At 28.7% G+C, this 25153-nt stretch overlaps 2 protein-coding genes across 5 annotated transcripts; one reads left to right on the top strand and one right to left on the bottom strand.

The window, feature by feature from the left end:
* Positions 1-14380: 14380 nt before the first annotated feature.
* On the top strand, positions 14381-19294 carry LOC126837756 (cyclic AMP-responsive element-binding protein 1). 3 transcript variants are annotated; one of them, XM_050571722.1, is made up of 8 exons: positions 14381-14573; positions 15525-15638; positions 15712-15858; positions 16049-16166; positions 16238-16327; positions 17319-17459; positions 17530-17620; positions 17688-19294. In XM_050571722.1, exons 2-8 carry the CDS (start codon positions 15549-15551, stop codon positions 17833-17835), a joined length of 825 nt encoding a protein of 274 aa, XP_050427679.1. In that variant the 5' UTR covers positions 14381-14573; positions 15525-15548; the 3' UTR covers positions 17836-19294. The 3 variants fall into 3 exon arrangements, with proteins under 3 accessions (XP_050427679.1, XP_050427664.1, XP_050427672.1); XM_050571707.1 differs by lacking the exon at positions 14381-14573 and having other exon boundaries at positions 14605-15638; XM_050571715.1 differs by lacking the exon at positions 14381-14573 and having other exon boundaries at positions 14606-15638; positions 15712-15855.
* A 389-nt stretch (positions 19295-19683) lies between these two features.
* On the bottom strand, positions 19684-24933 carry LOC126837738 (opsin, ultraviolet-sensitive-like). 2 transcript variants are annotated; one of them, XM_050571688.1, is made up of 8 exons: positions 24798-24933; positions 24285-24479; positions 22627-22839; positions 22012-22142; positions 21087-21259; positions 20814-20974; positions 20074-20175; positions 19698-20008 (listed from the first exon to the last, which is right to left on the bottom strand). In XM_050571688.1, the coding sequence occupies exons 1-8, from the start codon at positions 24860-24862 to the stop codon at positions 19915-19917; spliced, it is 1134 nt and encodes a 377-aa protein (XP_050427645.1). In that variant the 5' UTR covers positions 24863-24933; the 3' UTR covers positions 19698-19914. The 2 variants fall into 2 exon arrangements, with proteins under 2 accessions (XP_050427653.1, XP_050427645.1); XM_050571696.1 differs by lacking the exon at positions 24285-24479 and having other exon boundaries at positions 19684-20008; positions 24798-24931.
* Positions 24934-25153: the final 220 nt, after the last annotated feature.

Genomic DNA, 25153 nt, shown 5'->3' with positions numbered 1-25153 from the left:
ACAAAATAAATATGTACAAGACATTGAAAACTCTCAACTAAAGGAGCTGAAACAAGCTAATAGGTGAAGTTTTTCTTCATTTATTCAGGTGTGTTTTTTACATACCTTCTACACATTTCCCCCACAACCTAAAAAATATAAACAAACTAAAAGTATTTATATATTTATTTTATCATATTAATTACTTTATACTTTACAAAAATGTATTTATTGACTTAATTACATGAGGCGAATAACTCAAAAACGTATTAATCTATCCTTGGATGTATCATTTTATTACATTTGTATATTAATACCAGACTTTTGATTTGTTTTTTAAAACCACTGGGTGTGGTGTCACTAAAAATTACACTTAAATAAATATTGTTCAACAAGATTATTGTGATTTAAGTTTTAACTAGAATAACTCGAAATTCAAGACTTGGAGCCACTAAAATGTGGTTAATACAAGTATATAAAATAGGCGTACAGAAAACTGATAAATATTTCACCATACTTAAATCAAGTACGCATCGTACCTGATTCATACTTATGAAATTTATATGATTTGAGAAAGGTTCTTTTTTTTAGAGTTATAAGATATAAGACATAGAACTTGTAAGAAAAATTCAACCTGTATTATAAATAAGTGATATACGCGTGGATTTTTTCTGCGTTATAAATTATAATATTGACAAATAATATACGGCCGAGAGATGTAGTATTCTTATAGTTCATTGTGCTTGTTCGATGGCTTTGTTGTATTATAAAAAAAATGTTTTCTTAAAATAGTGAATCTGTGATAATTTTAATAATGAATAGATATCTTATACTTATTCATAATTTTTCCTTACGAGCAACGTAGATGAACTTATACTGAAAGTAGTATATCATATATCTAATACTGACATATATGATATATCTTAAGTGAGTCACATACACCTACATGTATATACCTACTTTATTGTTTACTGATTTTTTTTCTTCTACACTTTTTTAATGTATTGCTCTATAGGTAAAATTTATAACTATTATGTACTTAGATTTATTCTATAAATAAAAATTATTATTTTTATCATTATAGGCGCAGATCGAGGATGATTGGGTTAATTCCCTTCCCCTGTTATGATTTATTCAAAGCTGAAGTCAATTTGCTACCGAATTTTTAGCCCCCTAGTAATTGGTCCATATTTAAAAATTACAAGTTAACGGTTGGTTTTGAAAGAGAACACAAAAGAATTATACCATATATTATTTTACCAATTCAAAAAAATTATTTTTGAATTGGTAAAATTTCAAAATTTAGTGTACAACATAGCTAGTATTAATTTTTGATTTTAATTGATAATACAATTTTTATCTCAACAATTTTGAGTTGTTACCGAAAATATGAAGGTAGTTTTACTTGTAATTAATCTATTACGGTAAAAATAAAAATTAACATACCTACAATACACGGACAAATTCATTGATAGAGTCAAAACTAAAAAACTATGTTAATATATATGTTAGGTAAGTAAGTATTTAAAATAAATATTTAAAATTTGAGACACATTTGGGTCTATGGGTAAATTTTGCTTTAATTTAAACGGAGTAACCCAAGTGTGGTAAATAGCCAGTATTTAGGTAGTTAAGGTAAAATATTTTATAGTTTGTATTTCAGGTATGTGTTATCTTTAGAGTGGGACAATTTGATATAAATTATTATTTTAAATACATAAGTCGGAGGTCCAAGCTATTTTGTATTTAAAATACTGTTTATTATTTGAAAATATGACCTCATCGCTGTTAGAGAGGTGATATTTCCGAAAAATTAATGATAGTAAATGCTATTTAAAATATATCTTTAATACAGCATTAATTAATAATTTTATTTATTTATGTGTTTGACGTATTATTTTGTAATATATTTTACAACATAAGTAGTTGTAATTTTTGTCTAATTATGTAGGTATTTAATTAAATGTACTATTGTTTTATTTTTAATAGTAGTGTAATAATTATTTTACACAACACATATTATGTTAACATAATAGTTAATAGAGATATATTTTTCTATTTTATATCATAAATACATCTAAGTATCAATTATCGATACTGCCCATCTCTGATTATCATAGCTTCTTTTTTTTTTGTTTTCTAGTTGGAATACCAAAAGTTTAGTATATGTGCTCCTCTGTGATAGCTCTGGTTAGCAAAATGATTCTTGTTATTGTTTATAAGCATCAACGGCTGTTCGCTATTGGGTTGTTAGTCGCCAATCACCAATACAAAAAATAATCTTGTGACATGTAATTTGTAAAAATGGTTTGATACACGTGTAATGTTTATTTACCTACTATACTTTATAGTAAATAAAAAGATGTTTTGAAAATTGATCAATACCGCGATAAAACGTCCTCTCCCCGCGCTTATAAATAATATATTTTAGATAATGATAGGTATATACCTATATGTCTTTTACACAGTGTACACATTACCTATATAATACTTTTATACCGTGTTTGTGCACGTATCGCCGATTATACTACTATGCGTGTATGTATATGATGTCCTCCACCCATAAGCGAGCCCCTGCGGCTGTGTGAGTAGTACAGTATAATATACACAGTCGGCTGTATGAATGACGTCATCTGATGACGTAATCCCGTGATTCGTAAGCGACCAACATACTTGATACTCTTCCCCACGTTTGACATTATTACTTGAAGCATTTTTTTTTACTTTTTACTTATTATTCGGAACAAAGTGTTGCATTTACCTGCCGTTTGCTGTAAAACTTGCGCTACGTTTTCGGGATATTCTGTGTGTATACAAAAAACGTAGACAGATATCTGCTGTAGGTACAATAGTCATACACTCATACAACAGCTATAATAGGTAAGAGAAAAAATAATGCCGGAAAATGTTGCGCACCCGAACCGACTGCTGGTTTAAGGTAACTTATAATATGGACATGACCCTTTTCCGCCAGGACCGTAATTTCCCTTTTCCGCCAAAAAAATTACAGTTCAAATTTTCGATGAATTGCCTAATAAAATGATGTCACATCAGTAGAACGCGGATTTGAATGAATCATAAATAGGAATAAACAAGTGTACGAGAGTTTTGCCTAATAATTGAAGTAAAAAGGGTGACATTTGTATTTTTATACATAATCCATTTTGTATTGCTAAATATTGATTTATGAAACAACTTATCATACTTAATTGACATAATCTATAAAATCAATATGCACACAGCACACTAGTCACTACAGGGTTATTCTTTTATCATGAAACACTCAATATCTCATAGGGTTTAATAAGAAATTAAAATTTTTTTTTTCATATTGTTTTTATACAATGTGATCTCAATTTTTCACAATTTTGTTTGATATTACCCTCCTCCCACTTAGTTTTTTTTGATACCAACTTTTGAAACTTAAATGGTAACGTATATATTTTTATTAACTTTTTATATTGAGAATATTGTACTAAACATTTTGACTGTTCGATAACCAGTTTCGGATAACTATTTTTAAAATTATAAGAGTTTTCAAGTTAGGATGGGAGGGGAAGTGCGGTTGGGAAATGTGCGCAGATAAAAATAACACTACACTCCACCTTTCCTCCTGCCCTAAACTTCAAACTTAAATAACTTCAAAAATAGTTATCCGAAACTATTTATCGACCAGTCAAAATGTTTAGTACATTATTCTCAAATAAAAAAGTTGATAAAATATATATGTTACCATTTTAGTTATAAAAGTTGGTATCAAAAAAACTAAGATTGAAGGGGGGTAAAAAAAATTGTTTGTGAAAAATTGAGATCACATTGTATAACAACAATATGAAAAAAAATATTTTAATTTCTTATTAAACCCTATGAGATATTGATTGTTCATGATAAAAAAACCACCCTGTATATAAACCCATATTATAATATACTATACACATTAGTCATTATTTATTTATGTTTAAAGAATATATGCAGGTTTACCTACAAAAAATATTATTTTTTCCCTTCATTGTCTGGCTTAAAGTGTTTTAAAATATATAATATATATATTTATAAATATACATTCTACATACAAAAAAATGTTTAAATGTTTATTGAAGAGTTGTTTATTTGTTAAAATTGTACGTTCTAAAACAATGAAATCAATTCGAGAATATTATATCCCAACAAAAACAATTCGTTAATTCAGTGTAAATGGTAGCTAAGTAAAAAAAAAATATAAGTATTTCAACATAAGCCTTAAAATACGTGATATAATATAGGAACTAAGTAAATACCATATTATATTATATGTACTATATATTGTTGCTAACAAATACAAATCTGTCTACATATTAAACCAGTTATGAAAAAAATGAAAATTTAGTTTACTTGGCCGGAAGTCGAATTTTTTTTTCCTACTTCCGACTTAGTAAATATAGCACTGGTTAAAATAAAGTAAAGTAGTCTAAACATTTTGTAAAATATCGACTTTGGCAATTTTAGACCCAAGGTACATATTATAGTTGGGATGGGAAAAAAATCGATTTTTAGCCCCAATCACAGAACAAATATTATTTTTCTACAACCACAAACACAAGATTTGGACACCACTATAATTGTATCCAGAGTAGGATTAATGAAACTAGTGGTCCAGAGCTGACCCATTCTGGAGCCCCTAGTTAAAAAAAATGTCTTATAATATGTATATGTATATTTATAGTTAGTAAATCAAACAAAAAAAATTTTTGGGGAGGGTGGCATTAAAAAACTTAAGAAATGTAGAAATTTGTACTTGATTATTGTTTCTTATATAATATGTTCACGTCAAAGAGTAACTGCATTACAAAAATAATGCATTAAACAAAATTGAATTCCCTACTTAATCCGACTCCAATTGTATTTTAAAATGTGTATTATTTTAATGTACCTCGAAATCCCTTGTTTCTAAAAATATTTATTCAATAACATATTACTTTCAGTTGGGCAAATTCAATTTTGATTTTAGTGAAATTAAATTCGTGGCTGAAATAAATAAAAATTTAGTTTATGCTAATATTTTAATAAATAATTTGTTTCATATTTCTATTTACTAATGTAATCGCTGGGTCCAATTGTAATTACAAAATCTAAATAAACTAAAAAGAAACCATCAAACTAGATTTAAATATATGTCGGTATTGGTAAACGAATATGAAAAAATAAGTAGCACCGTAACTAACTTAACTTATAAGAAAGCGGCCAACTCGAACACAGCCTAAAAAATGTGAACAACATTATTCTAAAAATAAATTATGTTCTTTTTCACTTTAACACAAAGCTTTGAGTATAATTGATACTTCATTCGGGATCCATAAGTTTATACATTAAATACCATAACTAAATAAAAATGATTTTTTTTCTAGTTTATTGAGTAAATCAACTTTTCTTTAGTCTGTCAATAAATTAAGTTGTACTACTAAAGTTGTTTTAAGAAATAGTAAAAGGGCCATTCCATGCCAAATCACCTAATGTGTGTGCGAGTGGGTTTTTGAAATGCCTCAAACTTACATATCCTATGCTAATAGTTCCATAAAACCAAAAAAGTGAAGAAAACATTTTTTTTTCAATTTTAATTGGACTTAGACGATGCTATACCCCGGAAATTTGTTGTGAAAACACCTTAAGTTCACCGTTCACAATCAAGTTACTTAATGATTAAATATGATATCGTAATGGGACTTTCTCAAAAACAATTTAAATTTTAATGTTCTTTTTTATAATATACTTGAAAAAATTTAACCTATAACTTTTTATGACATGAACCAAAAATGCTGACATTTTTACAGCACTTACTCATTATAGTTCTACAATACGAAATTTGAGATATTCAAAGTCTCATAGCTCCTAGTAAAAATGAAAGTCTCCATTACAAAACTTTAACCAAATGTTCTACATACACATAAATAAGTGCTGTAAAAATTTCAGAATTTTTGGTTCGTGACATAAAAAGTTATAGTCTCTTAAGTATAGCACTTTTTAATAAAATGCTAAACTTTATTTATATATATATATATATATACTAATTAATTTAAATTAAATACAAAAAAAGGTACAAAATATTTTAAAGGCATTGAAATTTATAATTAAACTTAAAAGGAAAATTGGTGTTAATAAACATACGTGTGTTAGTTAATTTTATCAGAGGCTTATTTCTGTAATTGTATTAAATTGATTTTTAGTACTCGGGGTAGTTAAAATGATTAAAGTGTATTAAAGTATGGAGTTTCGCATCACACAATTCATAAAAAAGTTAAGCGTTTTTGTGTTAATAATGATTTCCTAATAGGTACTTACTGCGAATTGTTTTGTAAAAGTTATAATATTATAATCATTGCTAATTTATATTATTAAATACTGTCCTTGTCCAAATAAACGTACATTTTGTTTGAATATTTATGAATTTTATTAGTTTGAAAATCGTATACTATTATCATTATTGTAATGTCGAATTTACATAGTGTTTTCTCGAATTTAATTGTTTTTTTCTCTCCATATTATGCTTTTGGTTATAACAATCATAATGTTTTAATTCACTTGGTACTATTGTTTATTTACCTACTCAAATATGGTATTAATTAATGACGTAACTAATTATAACGTTATAGTTGTACATTTAAAATAAGGTATACGTAGATATATCTACGTATCAAATAAGTTCAAGGTGATTTTTATCCATAATAGCATTAAAAAGTCGGAGAAGCTGGCTGAAAAATGCAGTTTTTAATTTATCATTATAATATTCCTAATACAATAATGAAAATAAGAAAAAGTGTAATCAAAATAAAATAATAAAGTTAAACAATTATTAATAGTAATAAAAATAATACTAGTATAAAGTAATAAATAATAACTTTTGTGCATTTTGATTATTAAGAAGTTTGTTTTTTATTTGTTAACTGCAACAAGTTCATTAAAAGTGTATTTTATAAATGATAATGACAATATGTTTTATAGTATAAAAAAAAACTAACTCATGGCCAAACACGAATGATTTCCAATGGCTATAATAATGTCCATCTGAATCTAAGAAAATTAAAACTATATAATATTGGAATATTATATGTTATAATATCCTCCTCATCATAACCCGTACAGGTAATAATTGTTGAAAAATTAATGAAATTCTTTAAGTTTTTATTCTTTAAATAAAATACAAGAATACATAGTTTTATGACTTTTTCGTTTATTTTTGTGTTTAGATTAAGTATAGTTTTTCTCAATTTAATTTTCGACCTTGATAAAAAATATAGATAGATAAATTGTACAAAACCGAATCAATAATTAAAATTAATTACTTATTATATCAATGGACCATGTTTGTAATATCAACTTTTTTTAAATGGTAACCTGTTTATTTATTTTACTTATTAACTATTTAAAACAAGAGTAACGTATTGAACATCATGATTAGTCGATAACTAGTTACGAATAATTAAAACATGAATTAGTAATTAGGAACCTGCGTTTTGAGGTTTACATTGGAATACCATCACATACACTAATACACACAATACTTGTGTGGTTATTATTATTATTATTTTATTTCATTAGATATTTCAGAGTGGAGGCTAAACAATAGACATTTTCTTTTGAATTTAATTGACGACCTTACTAAAAGGCCAGGTGCTACAATATATGTACATATATATTATATATGTATACATGTTATTTATCACTAAGTTAGCTCAAATGACTTTTAGGATGTTTTAAATATGTATTTGTCGATTAATCTGCGCTAATAGAATTTATGGCTGTAATCTTTAAAACGTTCACTTGCTAAAGCATGTTTTAATTTTACAGTGCACGCGCGCAATTTGTATTAAGAAGTGTGTTGCGCAGTAACTGACATAAGTGTACTATAACAGGACGAGCACAATACAAGTTTTAACTTTTAAATTGACTTTGACTAATGTAAGCAGTTGTGATGGGCAGCATAATGGGTGTATGCAGCCAGCATATTGCTAGTATGACAGTATTAATGTATAGGCAAAAGTTTTGCAACATTTTTAGAAATAAGAGCTTATTTTAGAATACATCGCTAAATAATTCATAAGAATTAAGATAAGGAATATTTTTCACTTTTTACCTTGTCTACATTATACACTATGCATAAAAACAAATTGTCTGATAAAATTTAAAAAAATATATAAATGCCATATCTGTATACCAGTATTGCCCAACCTTTTTGTTATGGTCACCCACACATTTACTTTTACTAAGTTTTATTCAATTTAGTTTACTAAATACTATACAGTAATTCTCATTCGTTTAACTTTAGGTATTGTGTTTCTTTATTGTATATATTATAATCTATGTAGTTTTTGTATAATAGTATATTATTTTTAAAAAAGTGTAGAGCTACATTATATTATGAATTGAAAAGGCATTTTGACGTATTTTGCGTTGTTTTAAGATTAAAATGTCTTACAAAACTATGATTTCAATTCCATAAAGAGGTTTTGTGGTCGGTGATCGTTGGCTTCTTTACTAGGTTTTGTTATAAATTGATTTTCATTAAAAAAAACCGATTCTTGCAACTAAACAAAACAAATTTACATTTTCAATATTTAAGCAAAATTTTAGTCTGAAAAAGCAAAAAAGAAAAGTAAAAACAAAGAGGCCAACGAACTCGTATCCTTTTACAGCATTAAAATCGGACCATTATAAGTAGTCGACATTTTGGTTTAAAATGTTTAAAAAAAACATACCACTATACCAATCCCCCTTAATGGATTGAACTTTTATTTAATTCTTCAACAGCAGAAAAATATGAGAGAGAGAGAGATAGTGGTAGAATGAGCCAATGAGATAAAATACCTATAAAAAATCATTCAGAACAGTTATCTCTTACAGTAGTGGATAGTAAGAGATGGTAGTAGTCCCTAGTAGAATAGCAGGGACAATAACTGTAACGCTTGTACAGACCATAAATCCATTAAATACCCGATCAAATTTTGATTCCATTCAATATAATATTACCTATTTAGTATTTACTGTATAATGTATACATTAATTTGAGGCTTAGATAAAATAAAGCATCAGACCGTGGGTACCGAACACGGTTATCAATAAATCGTGATAGTAAATAACTTATTGGAATAATGCAAGTGTATTTTTTTACGAAGAAAATTCGAATGCTCAACTATTTATTTGAATTGTAAATTAAAGCAAAACTGTTTTTTTTTAGTCAAGAGTCAAGACCTTCCGCGTGGTGATAGTAAGCTTCATTGTATGCACACATCCAGTTATTCCGGTATACAAATCAAGTACCTGCATGCATATACATAGGCCCTAATATAATTTATTTAAGCCGGAAAAAAATATGAGTTTAAAAAATTTGCAAAAAAAATTACTACTACTGATAGTGGTTTCTAAAGACGGACGACTGCGTTCGAAATAAAATAACGATAATCAAAATAATATAAATATCCTTATGATGCCCTCCTTATTCCGAGTTGTGTCCACTTTGCCGTTTGTCGAACAGTATTGTATAATGAGAATCTATTTCGGTAGCACTGGCGTGGGCTTGTCGCTTTAGCATACAACCTATATGAACACAAATAATCCGATACTAAATAACATAGGCAGCAAGAGTAAATTGTTTGCTATTTACTTGGTTTTTATTTCTAAGAACAAGTGTAATTAAACTTCTATTTGGTTTCATGCTGATATGTTTCAAGAAAATGTCTGCATTGGACTCGTAGACGTCAAGCACAAAAGCAAAGGTCGATTTCGGTCTTCAGAAAAGTCCTTTACATCAGAGGCGAAATTATTTATTTAACGCAACTTAGGAAAGTAAAGAACAATATAATGCCCCCTGTAAAAAGAGAAATTTTAGATGTAATGAAGCCATTAAAAAAAAAAATCGTTGAGACCCAGCTCGCCTCTAGGCTATAGCCTAGATAGCCTTGTCGAAAATCTGGCCATGAATTTAACTATTTTTGTACTATAAAAAAAAAATAACAATAATAATAAAATAGATTATTTTAATACGAAGAAACGAACTGTGTAAATAAATATCGCCAATTCTAATATTATATTCCCAAAAAAAAACGTTCAAGTTTTTGTATAGTGTTATTAATAGATATTTTAGATTTAGGTTAATTTTCAATGCAATACTAATACAGAGTCAAATGCGCTCGGTCCCATAAGGAACAATAATTGTAAACAAATGCGATTTTTAAAATAAAATAATCGACAATTTTACATTTTAATTATCAGGATTCATTTTTTATGTGTATAACATATTATTAGACAGTTGGCATAATTGACAATTGTATAAAACAAACAATTTGTTGATTTTGTTTATATTAAACAACATCAGTTTATATAAGTATTGCATTATCATTTGATCCAGTTCCCATTCGATAATTTTGAACCTGTTCTACGGCCGTGTTGGTGATGTCTTTCTGTTCTCTTTAGTGCATTATTTTGTAAGTCATGCACATTTTCCTCCTCGTGTTAATCATGTGTATAGTTTATTGTAAATAGTTTATAAAAATACTCATTGTAAAATATAATTTACAGATTGTATGTTTTTCAATAAAAGTCAAAAAGTATAAAAAAAAAAAAATGCATTTCATTTGTTTAATAAATGTCTGTCCTTAATATCAATACTATGAATATCTGGTTTCCAATAGGTAACTCATACATAACTCATTTTCCAAAACTACGCACTATTCCATTAATTTTCCCGCCAATAAACTACTGTTAATAATGTTATTCTGTAATCAGACTGTATCAGCGCTACAATTATGATCAATGATCTGTCATCTGAATATAAAATATTACTTGTAAATAGTAATTTGGTCGAATCATCGCCTGATACATCATAATTCACATGCATAGGTATAATTTTAAACAGGAGTCAGGACAACAACAATAGGTATTTATTGGCAACCTATTTAATGCTGCGTAAAGTCAGGAGGGAGACGGCTCGCAGGAGCTTAACTGCCCATTCAATGTCATATTAATAAGTCTCAAACTCACATACCTACATCAAACTTGGTGAAAACTGTTTTATTGTTGAAACAAATTGCAATAAATTACCATTTATAAACATACAATTTATCAGCTTCAGCGCAGAGTTGAGAAGATATTTTAGAATATCTCGTGGTATTGTTTATTTTAATTTTATAATTTGTTCTTATAACCTAATTTACTCAGTGACTAATAATTACACAATTTATACATAATTATATATTTTATTTTGAAAACGGCTTTAAGGAAAAATTACACTTTGACCGTAGTCTCAGTTTTTAGGTTGCTACGTGTGGCTTATACATACTACCCACAGATTCGCATCAAAGCGTTAATTTCAAAATGATGTTATCACTTTTAGTTATAATAATTTCTGTTTACCTGTGACCTCTACATCCCCACTATGCCCCGACCTCACTGTATAGGCTTTTTTTCTTTATTAAAACTAAAATTTCCAAAATAACTTGGCTAAATTTAAAAAAGGAAATAAACTAGGGACGAGTTAATATAAAATACAAATATCATATAATTTAAAGGATAAATAGTGTTTTTTCGAATTAGTCATATTTAATCTTTTTACTCACAACAAATTTTCCCGGTGACGAAACCTAGTTACTAACTAGTAGTTAGTAAACATAGCTGTGTCTCACTTAACATTTCGTTAAAATCCTTAACCTTCCGTTTGTCAGCCAATTTTCGGTCATGCTCAAATGTGTTGATGGCGTACATTTCTTACATGAGTCACAGTGTGGCTGTGACTAGGGTACATTTTTATCCCGGGTGAACCGTGACTAACGGTGGGTTAATAAAAAAATGCTCGACTACAGATTTTTGAGAAAATTGTATAGCACCCCTAAAATTTTGCACGAAAAAGCGAAAGAAAGAAAAAAAAATCCACCCCTTCTAGGAAAAAGTGTGTACGATAATTGTTTAGGTTGTCGACGTTTGTCGGCAGTTCTATGTCTTGAGAATATTTTATACAAATTTGAAACTAATTGGACTATTTTGAAAAAAGATATGGAGCGCCGTAATTTTAAGTTGAAAAAAATGTAAAATTTTCTCGATTTTGAAGGGGAAGGGATGAACTTTTTAAATTTTTGGTCTTCTAAAGTACATTACAGGTACAATTTCTGATCTTAAGAGCTCTGCTACACGAAGAAATCGGTTCAGCCACTTCAAAGATATCGTGGGTACAGACACAAAAAAAAAATAATAACACATCATTGTAAGTACAATACCTTGTAAATTATCACATCGAAGCTAAAAAAAAGGGGTTACTGAAACACTGCAATAGTCGCGTCATTTGGTGTAACACCGGTTGTCGCGCAGTATCTGTGGGATACACGATTAACTTTTTATAATTACCTGTAACTGACTTCAAGTGTTGGAGTGGATAAGTACACAAAACTTGAACAGCATATATATTGAATTAATCATTAGCAACATAACACATTTGCTTATACAATTAGGTATTTATATATCGTGTGTAACTGTGAGATACGACGCGACTATTGGAGTAAAATGACCTAGTCTAACCTAATTTTACCTTACCTAACCTAACGAAATATCATTTAAGAATAATATAAATGCAATTGGAAGACATCACTGTATACAAACGACATAAATAATGTATAATGTATATAAAAAGTTGTCTGTTTTGATGATACATCGCGTGGTATCTGTGAGGTACAGTGATGTCCTAAACCTAAAACCCAAATGATGGACAAATTTACCGGCCAACTGTCATCTACCTTATACCTAGTCTGAGGAATAGACAAATGGGTAAATTGATAACAGTGTGCGCGAATGTTTTATCACAAAAACAATAAGCCGTGTATCTAATAGATTTGGCGCGACTATTGCAGTCTTCATAACTGATGAGCACCTAATAGGATAAAAGTATAATCACGACTCATGTCATGATGCTGTTATGAACCGTATGAACTCAATACAAATTTAAATAAATATTGACTACGAATAATATTACTTATTACTTTATTACTGTAAATTATACATAGTACTTATTTATTACGGCCGTGAGTAATAGAAAATATGTATACAAAAATGAAAAATATGTATAAAAACAAATTGTTTATAGGAAATATGTATACATTTCGTTCATGTTTCTCAAATAAAAGAATTATTTTCAGTTCCTCATTTATTTTAATTTTAAAACAATGCAGTTCCAAGTTTAGCTCCAACAAAAATAACTCGTTCTAGGAATCACTTCTTTCTCATCTCTAAGTTTAGCCTAAAATTTAAGTATTGTTAAACAGCCTTAAAAAATACTAATTATGATCACAATTACAAGTGTTTGTTATAACTAATAACAAATTGTATACAATAAGTATTGTAATCTTTAAAAATGTTTTGATCTATTAATTATCGAAAAATGATTTTCGATTGATCAATTTAATTTGAACTGCAGTTAATAATTATCGAATTTTCGTTCCACTTGTTTCTTGCGTTCAACTGTTTGAAGTAAGTCAATATTGATCATTTGAAGTTTGAACTTAATAGTTGATATTAAATAAATACCTATTATTAAATTATTATTTTGACGTTATCTTGGATTAGCGATGAGAATGTGGGATTGCTCGTTTTTTACCTCGCAATTCGTACAAATAGATGCCAGATGCACCATTATATTATAATCGTATAACAGAATAATTATAGAAAATCAATATTAATAGTATATTAAATTTACTAATTAAATTATTAATATATCAATTATTAACATTATTAGTGGAATAATTTACATACTTCAAATATCTTTTATATTGTTTTAAAATTTTAAATATCAAATAAATCACCTTGTAGCTTAACAGGTCTTGAAGGCCAAACGCCTGATAGCGGTGACTCGCTAACCGGGAGGGATCGTCAGTCAAATAAATCTTAAATAGAAAAAAACTTAAATGATCATTTCAACTCCATTATAAAAGTGGACGTGAAATTAGAATATGTAATATTATAATTTTTTATTATTTTAAGACAAAATGTTGACCTTTTTTTAGAATAAAAAATCTATTTATGTATTAAATTCTGATTTTACATTATACCTATATAATTTCATGTAGAGTTTATTTTCACTGAATCTGAATCTGGATTCAACCCTATTTGCACATCTGTACCTTTAATGTACATCGAATAAAATAAAATAGATAATTATTGAACAAAATAAATATAATAGTAAATGTATTATGTGTGTAACGGCGGCGGACGGTTACGTAAAGCTTGTTTGTGTGGAAAATGCGAATGGAGTGGCGAGTCATACCGGTCATGGAGGAGGTAGTGGAGTGGCGGAAGGGAGGCGACCACTGCGCGTATAGAGTCACGGGTCGATTATATTATATCGTCGGCGTTGCGTGCCCCTCAACAACGTCGTCGTCGTCGGCGGCATACGTAGCGGGAGAGGTGCGGTGGTGGTGTCGGGGAGCGGTGCGGCCGTGTTCCTGTTTTGATGACGCAGAATTCCGCGGCCCGAACCCCACTCAGCCATCAGACGTCATTTGACGTGGCTTCTACGTAGCACTCGCTCGAGCCAGTCGGATCGCAGGACCAAGCACTCATACGACGTAACATTGTGACTGCTGGTAAGTAACGGGCTTACGGCGCGCACTACCTTGTCATTGTCTGTCTGTTGTCCCGCTGTCTGCGTACAATATTATTATTATTATATATACCATTACTATTACAAAGGCGAAAACAGTATTTTGTTTAATAATAACATCAATAGTATAATAAAAAATGTTTTACTTTTGATAGTATCTTGAAAAAAAAGAAAAATCTATTAAATAATAACCATGTCGGACGCGAATTATAATAATAATAATAATAATAATAACAATAACAATAATTGCTTGGATAATAATTATTTTAAACGCCGTTTTCCTTATCGATGTCGTCGCCACCGCAGTTTTCAGTGACGATCGCGTACCGCGACAATAGACTGTCGTGATTTTACCGCGAAAATCCAAACTGAGATATTATAGGATAATATTTTTAACGAACGTCATTACAATATTATGATGATTATGCTGGATTAGATTAGATTATGTTATTATTGTTTTTTTTCCTTAGTTCGACTCATTTACCCGCCTCGGTATCAATATAATGAAATAAAGGTTAAATTTTTATACATTGTGCAGTTTGCAAATTGTTATCATCGATTTGAAACTAAAATATTACAATACATACATCTAGAAAACGGACTTGCGAGGAACTGTTTCGAAAAAAAAACGCCATTTCGAATAATATATTAATTTATTACTTCCTTTATTTTGGCGGGACGTCCAAATCAAATTGCCCATAGACCGATAAAAAAAAAAAAATGATCGTCTAATGTTTAAAATTTACACGAAATCATCTTAAAAGAAAATCGTCTTAGTTGTGTACTATCGTATGTTACTGTAGTTGATCGTTTGCACACTGACCGTGATTACACAGATGCTCTGCCAGTCGTTGTCAGAAAGTGTTGAAAGTCTTATCGTAATACCTGCAAACGTTGTAAGATGTATTTTTTTAAAAATTATACGACTGCGCAGGGTACGGAAACGATCCATCGTGCTATGGACGGCATGGTAGAAGAAAATGCAACCAACGGTTCAGTCGATACGCTCGTGTCGCAGGGTTCCGGCAGTCCTATCGTTGTCACTTCGGTACATACTTTGAAACAGCTTTCTTAATCTAACAATGATAATAACAATTTTTTTTTATTTTAAATTATTGTAGGTGCATTCTGTCATTCAAGCAAACCAACAGTCGGTTATACAGACTGCAAACCCCGGCACTATGCTTACCAAAGGCAATGTCATTCTCTTAAGTAAACCTAACTCTGTCATTCAAACGACGCAAGGCAATCTACAAACTCTTCAGGTAGTAGTATATTTTTTAAGCATTTACACTTGACCGAGTTTCAACTTGGATTGCTTATAAATCTAAATCTATATTGTCATTTTTCACATGTTTATTATACTCAAAAGTTTAAACACCACTTTTTGCATGCCATTATGCTTTCTTTGTGATTTGAACGTGTGTATTGTTGTTAAATGTAAAATATAATTTCAAGGTCGTGGAAGCTGGGAGCGATGAAAGCTTATCTGCAAACGAAGATAGCCCAAAACGAAGTCGACTCGATGCTCTAACAAGGAGGCCATCATATCGCAAGATCTTAAATGATATTGCAGGTTATTTTTTTTTTTACTTAGTCTTAACAACTTATTAACAACATATTTATTGAAATTTAAAATTGTTTTAGGTGGTAAAGTCGAATCTTCGGGTTCAGATTGTGATTCAAACCTTGATAGTGAATTATCTTCAAATTCTCTCTCTGCTCATTATCAAACAGGTGAATAAAATGGTTTGTAGAATAAAATAAAATATAAATAATCACAGTTTGATCACACTATGAAATGTCAACCCTATTAATATCTTTTGAGTTAACTCTTAACTAGTGATGTACCGTGTACGATAGTGCACACATTTATTTTTCAAATACTGGTCACCGATCTTCATAATGTGTTTTTAAGGAAATCTCTTTAAAATGTAAAAGTTTGATTTATCTCACATCTGATTGTACTTGTACACTTAAAATAAATATAACTATGTCAATAATATTGTTGTAACTAATAAATCAAAGTCAATAATAATTGTTGTAATTAGTTTGACGTTTAGCATTAAAGTCATAGTGACAGATTCCAATAATGAAGCTACTTTAATACAAATATCTTTTATTTATTGTTAATTGACACTAACTATATATCCTGTATGGCTATGAAAATACATTAGTAACCACTCATATTAAAATAATAAATAATAAAAGAATTTCATTTATACGCCGATGATAAAAAATAAAAAACCTACTTATTTTCTCTGCTCCCGGGAATAACATTGAATCAAAATGTTATAGCATTACGGTCCGTATAATCACCATGACTTTTTTTTATGAGGTACAATTATATGTTTCATGTTTAATTAGTTTTATAATATCTGCCCTTAATAGATTTACTGTCAACATTTGTCAATAGTTCACTAAGGTTATTTTTGCTAATATTCCACCATTCATTTGTTAATGTTCATCGTAACAACATCAGAATTGAAAGAAGTTTCACTTCATCCACGCGTACTCGTTACACGCAATTTTTTTTAAATATAACAAACAGTTTTATACAACTTTCAAGTACCTACCCTTTTTATCTTCTTTTTAACTTCAACTATTACGTTCCCGTTAACTACTTATTTCCCTTAAATTAAATTTAGAAGTGTCAATTTTATTTTTATATTGAGCTCTTGTGCTCTTGGTTTGTGTTAAAGGCCAATACTAATTAAAATATTATCAGTTTTACCAGTACCTAATACCATCCAGTTAAATAGTCAAGGAGAAATGCACAATATGCCGACATTAACAATGTCGAATGCGACATCGACTGGTGGTACCATTTTACAGTACGCGAGTCAAGACGGACAATTTTTCGTGCCTGGTAATTGTATAAAATGATGTGTATATTATTATTTTTTATTCTTAATTGCTTGTTTACAATGTACTTGTAGTTGTCACCCAAGGAGGTTCCACTCTGAATTCAAACTCTTTGGTACCTGAAGACCAAGTAAAAAAACGTGAAATGAGGCTCTTAAAAAATAGGTTTGTAAAACAGTAATTACAACAAAAACCAACGGTATTAAAAACGAACAAATAATTTAATTTTTAGGGAGGCCGCAAGAGAATGTAGGCGGAAAAAGAAAGAGTATATCAAGTGTTTAGAAAACCGAGTATCCGTTTTGGAAAACCAAAATAAAGCTCTAATTGAAGAACTAAAAACTTTAAAAGAACTTTATTGCCAAACAAAGACTGAATAGAAAGGCTAATCTATAAGCATCCGTGTGTGTGTTGAAGAAAAATCATACAGGATTTGACAGTAATTGCATGCTTAACCGTGATATTTAAAATTTTTAAAAAAAATTCTTGTATGCTCATTTTGTACCAAAAATTGATATTTTAGTTTTTTTGACTATTTTTGGAATTAACTTACTATTATAAGTATGATTGAAAAGGTTTATTTTTTTGTTTTATAACTACTACAAAGAAATCTTAAGAATGTCAATTGGAATTTGATGTGGATGGCTAATTCCAACTGAACAGAATTTTTAGCCACAATGAATTTAAACATTTAAAACGCTGTTAGTGTTTGTTGAATATTAATTATTTATTATCGGCAATAATAGCAAAAATTGTGTTATAAAAAGTATTTTTAATTTAGCCATTCTAGTCACCGCACCCGTTGCAAATACGCTCTAAACGACTTACTCGTATCTTATATCATCTGTCAGTGCAGACATTTTTTTCCTCTTGTGATTTATCGACTGATTAGGACTGTTTATTGTGTTTCTATCGTATGAACTGGTCTTTAGTCGATAAAAAAGTCCTTTTGATTATTGACAAATTACCTTACTTTTTAACCGTATCTTCCTTAATATTACAATATTAAAATTTTTAAATATCATTATTATTTACATATTTAAAAAAGTATTTTTTTTATGTAGGTAATTTAATGGAAAATTTTTTGTTTTTAATTGACACATCAAAAAGATGATTAGTTACCTGTATAGTTCACAAGTATAAATAATAAATTATGTATATTATTATATGTAATATAATATATATTTTTATTCTACTGTGTTCGAAATAATAGATTTACTGTTAAAATTAAATTATTGTATTTTTATCGAAAGTGAAAGATGCTAAATAAATAAATATATATATATGTATTTTTTTAAATAATTTTCCAGCTATTTTCTCATTAAACATATTATTGTTATTGTTATTATTTTTTTTGGCAACAATAATTTTTTAAATTGCACTCATACTAAACCCTGAGTATAAATAATTATTAAACTACTGTTACTTATTATCAAAATAGTTAATTTTCATAAAAAGACCTATGTATGTTCATTTTAGTATGTATCCAAATACGAGCTTTATATAATTTGTCTTCACGTAATTTATGCTTATTTAATATTATTGGAATTGACTTTCATTAAGGCTTATCACTTGAAAAATAAAACCTTGTTTAAATTACTATTGTTACTGTTTAAAATGGAATAATGCATTTTGTTATTTGTATGGGATTTGGCGCCTCAAAATCTAGAAGTCCAATATTTCACAAATGCTGTATATGTACATAATTTATTTAGTTATGTTTTTATTTAATTATTTTATAAATTTTGTAAAATAAGCATGAATGTTGTAATTTTATAATGTATATTTGTTGTCGATTAAAGAAAAAAAATATTTATGAATAAATTATGTATTGTTAAATATTTTTGTGTATTTTCTAGTAATGTATGATAATAACAAACTATGTATCCCCAAGTGCCATTTCAATTAATAATATTTTAAAATGTTGAACTTAAAATGTATTTATTAATTTATTTAAATGGTAGAAGTTTTTTGTGGATAACTTAACTTTATTGATTTTGTGTATAAACAGCAGTTGACTTTCAGTCTGACCCTAAAAAGCTAATATTTTTTTTAATATATCAGATTTAAAACGATTTTCTTTTTTACAATAAAATAAAATTAAGACCTTATGGTCGAGTTTAATTTTTGTCATGTGATTAATAATAACTAGATCTAATATTCTTGAACATTTTATAATTTGAAGTATATTGAACTACAAGCTAAGCATTTTAATAGAAAATCTGCTCGTTTAATTAAAACATTTAATACAAACAAAGATTTTAGTTTTTTATAAAACCTGTATATTCGGATAATATTATATCATGTATATTAAAATATCAGGAAAGATCAGCAGACAACTGATAAATTTTATATTTAAGTCACTTCGGATGTTGTTGTATAAGACACACATTAGGTAATTTTTCTACAAAAACCATACCATCAATACATTTTTTTTAACCTTTAAATATTTAAACACGTTAAGCAGTAGTAGTGGTCGTAGATTGGGTCTCAGCTGCCGCTGGAGGAGTTTCTTTAATTCCAAGACAAGGAATTCGTTTGGACAATTCCATCCTGTTTAAAAAAAGTTAATAATTAATAATATTTTTTGTGTTTTGATCTTTTTCTAACAAACTTGCCTGTATTTAGGATGACTTATCGCGTACACATATGGGTCAAAGCAGGCCACGGTTTTGCAAAAAGTTGCCGGTATCATTGTAACACCAGGAGTTAACAATGACCTTAAATTAATAAAAAATACATTTTTTTAAAAATTATACATACTTATGTAATCTGGACAATTTTTATTTAAATAACAAATGCAAATACGAAATTTGAAGTAGATAATCGAATTAATTAGCTGATTTTATTACTTGTATTTAAATAATTTTTTCAATTTAAATTACAAATTGTTAAAAATAAAAATAGAAAATGTATTTACATAAATGTTTGTTCTTTAAATTCGTTTAAATAAAAAATATATTAAAGACTATTATTTGGATCTTTGTACAAATAAAAATTAAAAACTAGATTAGATTTAGATAGTAACGAACAATTTGTAATTTATAAATCGTTTGTTTAAAGAATATGTTAGACCACATGGTCAGTTCCATAACGCCCAAGTCGGGGTATAATTAGTATACTAGACAGAGAAAAAACATTTACTCCATCGCTCAGAAAGAGTGGACATTTTGAAGTCGTACTTAATAAAACAGCAGGACCGAACTTGGGTCGCCTAATAGTTTATAGCTTTAACCGTATATGGTTCTGCCGTTTACCCGGAACATATTATAAATTACCTACATTTTATAAATGGTATACAAGTGAAAAATAATTTAATGGCGTTATGTGTTAATTTAAAATCAAATACAGGATTTACCTATCTCCGAATGCTCCGATCAAAGCTACTACTGCATATGGGGTCCATGCGGCTACGAACAAGAAACAAATAGTAATAGCAGCTTTTGCGATCCTCACTTCGGCCGATTGAGCGTTTGCATCTTGGTTGCTCCGTAACGAATCAACGTTCATTTTTTTAGCCTAAAAAATAGTTACTTAAAAAAAACTTGGAAAATCGCACGTGAACGTAGTAAGTGGTTACGAGCTGTACAAACGTGAGATAAAGGTAATGATAATATCAAACCGAAATTACCTGTTCCCGGAGAGCTTTTTCGTGTCTGAACACATGGGAGACGATTTGCGAATAAAAATATATTATAAATGACATTGGTATACAGTAACAGACTACGAACATCACTCCAGTGAAAGTCCTGATTTCGTTTGTCGGTGTTAAATAGTCGAACGAACAAGTTGTTAAAAATCCCTCTAAAACATAATCAATCGTCGAGTCTTTTAAATGTTTGCACATTTATATTATAAAAATATAAACTTTATGCTTTACCGAAGAAATCCATAAAAATGTACCTATGTATTTTGGATTTTTTTTTCTCAAAAAAAATCTCAAATTTTGTTATACATTATTATTTCTTTACGTATAAAATATTGGATTTCCAGAATAAGATGAAGGACCCTCCTTAATTTCGAGGACCGACTAAAGCCGTGGTCACACGATTCGTTTATTCGCCGAATATTTGGTATTCGTCCTCTTCCCGCGGATTCGAGGTAAATGCGACACGAGTCAAAGACATGCCAAATGTTGTATGCTACACATTCGGCGAATAGACGAGTCGTGTGAACCCGGTTAGCTTAAATTTAAGTAGTGAATATGAAATTAATACTTTGTATTATTTCACTTGATTCTATGATTATAATTGCATTACATTTTTTTGCAAGTATATATATATATATATATATATATATATATATATAAACGTTTCAATATGTATACCACTGTAAATGTTAGGTTTGTAGTAACTGTTGTAAAAATCTATATCTTAAAAATCTATATTTTCCTATTAACTGGATAAAAAATGACGGCCCGTGAAGGTGCGATAAAACTGGTTGGCCACTCTCTTGTTATATAATATATTGTAGGCTTTTCAAGTTAAAGTTGACGCTGTTAACAGCTTACGTAAACAATAAACATAAACTAAATTGTTTAATTATTATATACAAACCGGGTACATAACGACTCCATGTTTCCGACAAAGGAAGGTAAATCCACGGAATGGCATAACACCATATGCAAATGACTATGAAAAACGCTTTACCATAGGTCATGCGTCCATCAAACGGTCTCGCTATAGTGCTATACAAATAATAAAAACAAATAATGTCATACAATGTCTATCGGAAATTCAAAAAAAGTAAAAGTAGAAATGTAAACGTTAAATTTGACGCAAACAAAATATTAATAATAATTATGTGAATTTTCTCTTAACTATGCTCGCTGTATTAGCGATATGAGTTTTACGGCCCATAGATTAGATTTAAGCACCCTCTCAAATTATTTAAAAGGTACATTATAATTTATAACTAACATTTATTTAAAATGGGGGGGGGGGCTGCAGCAGTAATCTATTTAGATTTCAGTTACGTTTGTGTTAACCAAAACAAAGCGGAAAGGTAATTTTTTTTATCATACCTAATTTACTATTCAGTAGCATTTAGTTTTCTACTCTAGGGAGTTTAAAACTTCGAGTTTTAACTTAATTCTCCTCACTAGATTAGGTATTCATTTATTTGGCAAGAACAAATATTAAAAATGATAATATTTATAATAGACATTATACTTATATCTATCATAAGCGATTGCAGCGTTTGTAGTCGCTGCTCCAATTCCGCTGATAGCTCCGATTGCTGCAAAAGCCTGGCAATGTACATGTTCCAAGTATCCAACAAAAAGTGTACTGTGTATGAAAAGTGGTGCTTTTGTTAACATCATAAAATCACAAAATGCCAAATTGACTACAAATATATTAGACGGAGTTCGTAATGGTTTAGCTCTGCAAATAACAAAAAAATATTGTAATTCATGAATCATAAATTACGATACTTGTTAATTACAATTTCTTTTAACAAAAAATTTTAATTTTAAGCTTAGAGGCAGGACTATCAAAATTCAGGTTCAAAATAAAAACGATGTACTAAAAATCAAACAACAAATAATAAAAATTAATATAAAATAAAAATTTTTTTTTTTTTATATAAGTTTAGTGAACAAGAAAATTGATGAAATTCAAATTGTTCAATGTTGAATTTTATAGATTTCCCTATGCAGTTTTAACTTTTTATGCAAATATTTTGAGTATTACATAACAAAATCGAATTTTTTTTTGATATCTTAACCCTATTTTATATGGAATTTAATTAATGATTAATTCATACTTTAGAGTAAAGTGTATTAAGTCAAAACATTTTGTCTGGTACAATTCAATTCATTCGTCAGAACGAGTACGGAGACAAATCAATTATTATTGTTAGTTGATATGAAATTAAGCATTAAAAAAAATATGTTATTATATTAAGTAAATTGTTCGTAGAACTAGAAGTTAAAACAATTAATGAAGACAAATTATTATATACGTCGGTAGTTTTTGAAATTTAAAATACTTGTTTAATATGTAGTATTGTAATTATTAAAATTTTCGTTTTGTTATAAAAATATATAATGGCTTATTAAGTACAATTACAGGCCAGTAACTTTAGTTTTTACTAAACTTGTTTAGCTTCGATGTGTAAAGTTGAACTTATAAGCACAACAAAAATCTTAATAGAAGAAAATGTGGATCCGACTTGCCAATAACAATAAATCTACTTCTAAAATAAATAATAAGTATAAGTAGCCTTAAGATATTAAGATATATTTTTATTTTAAACTGATTATTATGCAATTATATATTTTTATTAGTAACTGGTATTAATATTTAGAACTTAGTTAAAAGGTCAGTCCTAATATATTATTAACTTAGCGGTCTAAAAAAATAAAAATAAATATTATCGTTTAAATGATCGAATATCGATCCTAAATAAAAGGTTTGGCTCCTCTTATGTGGATGTTCATTGTTCGTTAAGGGGAACAGAATAAACAAAATTGTATACAAAGGAAGATTTATAGGCAGTCACTTTCCAAGGTGTCTCTTAAACCGATTTAAACAAATATGATCGTTATCTTTATGATTTACCATCTTTTGTCCCTGGGCTAATTAGCCGATTTTTAAACATGAGTTAGATATAGCTTTTACATTTTTTTACTTTTTATTATCTATTGTTTTTTAATTTTTATCCATCTATTGGTTATCTAATCAATTATTTAATAACTACATCATAAGTTAGCTCTACAGCACCAAGAAGTTGTCAGCTTTCCATAAATTAAAATACCCTTTAATTAGTTATTATACTTAAAATGCCTACTATATTAATGGTATTCATGTTAATACAATTTACTTACAAACTAAATATCCATAAGACCAAACCGTTTCCGATCAACGAGAAAAACATTAGAAATGCATAGAGAAATACTAATGAAATGTGGTAATAGGGATTTATATCCTCATATGCCAGCCAGTGTTCTGGTATATAAACGAGTTCTTCGGGTGGAACGTTCCATCCCAATGAGCGTGTCTCACCATCGCCGTCCGCAAAACTAAAATTTTAAATTATATCAATATATTTTGAAATGTAAAACACACGTAATTTGACAAACAAAATTCTAGAATTTTTTTTAATTTATTCATCAATTTGAATATATTAACACTCGTTAATATTAGTTGTCAATAAATGAATATTAATAAAAAACCGACCCAGTTATGTATTTTTAGGTGTACATAATAAACTCAATAAAACCGAATAAAATACACATTTTTGCGTAAATACTAAACATTCGCTGGGCTTAAAAAAAATTCTCGTTGGGTTTTGCCAATACTGGGTAATATATAGGTACTTATACATGTATATAGCGTACTTAAGTATGAGTGGCAAAGGTCTGGATACAGTTCGGTTGAAGTCCATTATTCTTGGTGGTGACATGTTGGCGGTTCCGGACAACTAACACACTACACTGTACGTCCGAAACAGGCACGCCATTTTTAAGCCGCACAAACTTTATACGCTCATATATCAATAAATAAATATATATATATATGTACATCACATATTATATATATATATAGGTACATACGTGTATCGAAAGGGCGCAATTCGGATTAAACGTTGCAACCTATCAAATGATAATCCTCGATAATTCACTGTGAGGACGCACCAAAAAGTGTGTTTTATTTATTTATCATGTTCTTTGAATAATGGAATTATTATTTATTT

The sequence above is a fragment of the Adelges cooleyi genome, unplaced genomic scaffold (assembly GCF_023614345.1).
Source record: "Adelges cooleyi isolate 19-005CV unplaced genomic scaffold, UGA_ACOO_1.1 ACOO_flye_CR_arks_rails_tigmint_CR_PRNA_108, whole genome shotgun sequence".
Classification (NCBI taxonomy): Eukaryota; Metazoa; Arthropoda; class Insecta; order Hemiptera; family Adelgidae; genus Adelges; species Adelges cooleyi.
Note: the sequence above shows the minus strand (reverse complement) of the source record. Positions and strands in the feature narration are given on the sequence as shown.

Excerpts from the sequence above, each read along its gene's own strand:
- LOC126837756 (XM_050571707.1), top strand. The coding sequence starts at position 15,492 with ATGTATTTTTTTAAAAATTATACGACTGCGCAGGGTACGGAAACGATC. Across the intron at positions 15,859-16,048 it reads ATCTACAAACTCTTCAGGTA|GTCGTGGAAGCTGGGAGCGA; the intron begins GTAGTATATTTT and ends TATAATTTCAAG. Across the intron at positions 16,328-17,318 it reads CTCTGCTCATTATCAAACAG|TTTTACCAGTACCTAATACC; the intron begins GTGAATAAAATG and ends AAATATTATCAG.
- LOC126837738 (XM_050571688.1), bottom strand. The coding sequence starts at position 24,862 with ATGTCACCACCAAGAATAATGGACTTCAACCGAACTGTATCCAGACCT. Across the intron at positions 22,840-24,284 it reads GTCTTATGGATATTTAGTTT|AGCTAAACCATTACGAACTC; the intron begins GTAAGTAAATTG and ends TGTTATTTGCAG. Across the intron at positions 20,975-21,086 it reads AAAAAGCTCTCCGGGAACAG|GCTAAAAAAATGAACGTTGA; the intron begins GTAATTTCGGTT and ends ACTATTTTTTAG.